General features: G+C 37.0%; 1 protein-coding gene across 1 annotated transcript; it reads left to right on the top strand.

Annotated features, from left to right (window-relative positions):
• Positions 1–63: 63 nt before the first annotated feature.
• On the top strand, positions 64–2,433 carry LOC129572191 (ras-related protein Rab-24). Its single transcript, XM_055452135.1, has 3 exons — positions 64–1,470; positions 1,559–1,774; positions 1,856–2,433. Exons 1-3 carry the CDS (start codon positions 1,291–1,293, stop codon positions 2,078–2,080), a joined length of 621 nt encoding a protein of 206 aa, XP_055308110.1. The 5' UTR covers positions 64–1,290; the 3' UTR covers positions 2,081–2,433.
• Positions 2,434–3,416: the final 983 nt, after the last annotated feature.

Below are 3,416 nucleotides of genomic sequence, written 5' to 3'. Positions count from 1 at the left end.
TATTCATTTGTTAGAGCAACATGTAGATGAGACATAATCATTTTTTTTAAATTACAGCAAAAAGTCGGTATCGTTGGTCGCACGGGAGCTGGCTTCGAAAGTTCGATCATTCAATCTCTTTTCCGATTAGCACAGAACGAGGGACAAATTTTGATCGATGGCGTGGACATTGGGCTGATTGGATTGCATGATTTGCGAAAGAAGGTCTCGATCATTCCACAGGAGCCGGTTCTATTCTCCGGCAGTCTGCGATTCAATTTGGATCCATTTGGCGAGCGAAGCGATGGCGAACTATGGGATGGTGGATCGAATCTCAGTGCCTGTCAACGTCAATTGCTCTGTTTGGCTCGCGCCATTCTGCGAAATAATAGAATCTTGATTTTGGATTTCATTGAAAACAATCCAATTCTGTTGTTTTAATATTCTTCTTCGTTTCATGGCGATTGTTAATTAAGAAGACTGATTGAATAATATTCAATGAATATTGATTGTAATTTTGCATCATTTCAACAAATTAAAGAAGAACAGGAAGCAGAGTTAACCAGAAATTAAACGCATTTGTTTTCAATTTCTATTTGTTAGCTCCGTATAATTTTCATAAACAAAATAATTACAGTATTTTGGAATCAAGTGACCAATTAAGGCGGTTTCTAAAAGCTTTTTTCATATTTATTTCAATCCAACTTTAATTTCCAACGTTTTCTCATACAACGAACATATTCGAATCGAATTCCAGTGAACCCCAAGCTTCGGTATACCTACGTTGGTCATTTGAGAATTCAATCGTAATGACATTTCTCTGAATTCGCCCGTTTTTTGTATGTGCGCATTTGTTTGGTGTTATGCAGCTGTTTTGACAGTTCCATCTTTCGCCCAGACTCACACATGCGACGCGCAGTCACATCATACTGCCTATTTATGCTGACAAACAGAGAGCGAAGGTTAACGATAACACGTTGTATTCACATCCACAAACACGCACACACTCACACAGACTTCGAACACATACAAATCTCAACGTCTGGCTGTCACTTTGTCTAGAGAAACGAAAATAACAATAAGCATACAACGGAATTTGTACAGCTTCCAGATTAACTTGGGCGATTTGCATATATATATATTTATTTTGTTGTTTATCCATCATTGCAATTGATCTGCCTGAAATTTGAATACGGCGTGAACGTGTGGAGGCGAAAATAAGAAGTGTGTAAGAGTCAGCAAAATTTTCGGATACAAAAACGGAGCATTTGATGTTGCTACGCAAAACGTAATTGAAGTGACGAAGTTGATATGGCAGCAACACGAATACCTGAACAAAAATTGATTCTCTGCGGAGAGTATGGAGCTGGAAAGAGTTCGATATTCCGTCGATATACCAACAATTCATTTGTAACGAGCACAGACCGTAGTTCGACACTTGGACTGGACCATTTTTCGAAAAGTTTCACGGCCAACGATCGGGAAATGAAGGTAATGCGTAACACTCGATGAGCGTGTGACACACGCCATTTGTTTTGTTTTTGCGATAAGAAAATTGTAATTTTGCGTTCAATTTTAGCTCGCTCTTTGGGATACTGGTGGTATGGAGCGCGTTGCTTCGGTCACATCTAGCTACTACAAATTTGCGGAGGGTGCTATACTTGTGTTCTCGTTAGACAATGCCTCCTCATTTCACGCATTATCACAGCACTTATTAGACATAGTTTCGTATGCTGAAAATGCCAAAATCTTTTTGTGTGGAAACAAATCGGATTTGGTCGGGATGGAACCGCAGGTAATTCAGCATTTGATGTGAATTTTGAACGAATTTGACATTTTTCATTTAATCTTTACCCAATTCAATTTGTGATTACAGGTGACCGAGGCCGATATCGAAGACTTCATTGAACAATGTCAAAATCTAATCAGTGGCACATTCAAAATATCATGCAGAACCGGCGAAGGTGTTCACGAAATGTTTCAAGAAATTGCCAACATTCTGACACAATCAAATCGATCGCGCCTCGAATTACAATCGTTAGAGCACCATGGATTCAAAGTAGATCAGACAGAAACCAACCAAGATAAATGCAAATGCTGAACTGAGATTTCGGCTCGCCTATCATCATTTTGCCGATTAAGTCAAACACCAAACCACATTCAATTAACCACAAGAAATAATCAACTAATTGTGAACATATTTGTGTGTTTTTTCATTTCACCTTCAAATCGTGTTTTGATTTGTTTTTCATTTTATGTTGTTATTCAGTTCATGATAAGCAAATCACATCGAGCATCACCATTCACCATGCAAATTGTTACCATTTTTTATCAGACTATGATTAGAATTAGCTCATAAGTAATATTTATCATGAAACGTACCCATTTTGTATATTGTATATACTTGGACAAAAAAACGACTTTTTTTGCACATTAAACATTGAACTAATCCAATTCTAAATGTTTGCTTCTGACTCAGAAGTTCTGAGAATTAATCAAAAAGGCGGTTTTTTTCCAGAGTTTGACTCAGGCGACAGATATATGCTTTAGCATAGAAAAAATATCCGCATATTTTTTGGTTTGTCCACTTTCAGTATATAACGGCACACAGCTTCATCGAGTATCAGCACGCACACTGAACGTGGTAGTATAGGACGGTTTGTTTACGAAGAAAAAAAATGTTTATAAACAAAATCTACCAGAACTATACAGCGCAAAACCTTAACATAGGACAGCATTGCTGCCGTTCAAATACATTACACTGTACAACTCGGGAAGATTTTGTTTATAAACAATTTTTTTTCTTTGTAAACAAACCGTTCTATACTACCACGTTCAGTGTGCGTGCTGATACTAGATGAAGCTGGGTACCGTTATATACTGAGAGTGGACAAACCAAAAAATATGCGGATATTTTTTCTATGCTAAAGCATATATCTGTCGCCTGAGTCAAACTCTGTTTTTTTCAGAATTTGAGCTACGAAGTGGGAACTAATTTGAAATAGATCATATTCAAAATGGAAAAAATAGCAAATTTTCATCAAACCAACGCTGGTGGTTCATTGGAGACCAAATCAACATTACCAAAACCAACGCACGTTGACCTTTCACATACTTTTCAATGAAGATTAAATAATCTTCTGAATTATTAAGCAATTGATATCAACGATATGTTATCAATTGCTCTTTTATTGCTCGATTATTCCATCGGCTCTGTTTCAGTTAATCTCAACGGACCTGAAAATTGGCTATAAAATGAAAATATCGATAAGTTTTCACATAAATATGAATAATTAGTCCCGGTTATAAAAGTAAGTTTTAATTTGTGATGCATAGAGCTGTTCTATCAGAGCATACAATGAAAAAATGGTCCGCGTTCATTCACTTGGGAATGTAAACACGTAATTGAATCGTGCCGTTGAGCACTTTGACTGCCA

Source organism: Sitodiplosis mosellana, unplaced genomic scaffold (genome assembly GCF_009176505.1).
Source record: "Sitodiplosis mosellana isolate CC-2019 unplaced genomic scaffold, AAFC_SMos_1.0 Smas_scaffold_4385, whole genome shotgun sequence".
Lineage (NCBI taxonomy): Eukaryota > Metazoa > Arthropoda > Insecta > Diptera > Cecidomyiidae > Sitodiplosis > Sitodiplosis mosellana.
This window is presented reverse-complemented; position numbering and strand designations above follow the sequence as displayed.

Bases quoted from the DNA above. Each gene is read 5' to 3' on its own strand.
- LOC129572191 (XM_055452135.1), top strand. From the start codon at position 1,291: ATGGCAGCAACACGAATACCTGAACAAAAATTGATTCTCTGCGGAGAG. The intron at 1,471-1,558 runs GTAATGCGTAAC...GTTCAATTTTAG, and splicing joins CCAACGATCGGGAAATGAAG to CTCGCTCTTTGGGATACTGG. The intron at 1,775-1,855 runs GTAATTCAGCAT...TTGTGATTACAG, and splicing joins TGGTCGGGATGGAACCGCAG to GTGACCGAGGCCGATATCGA.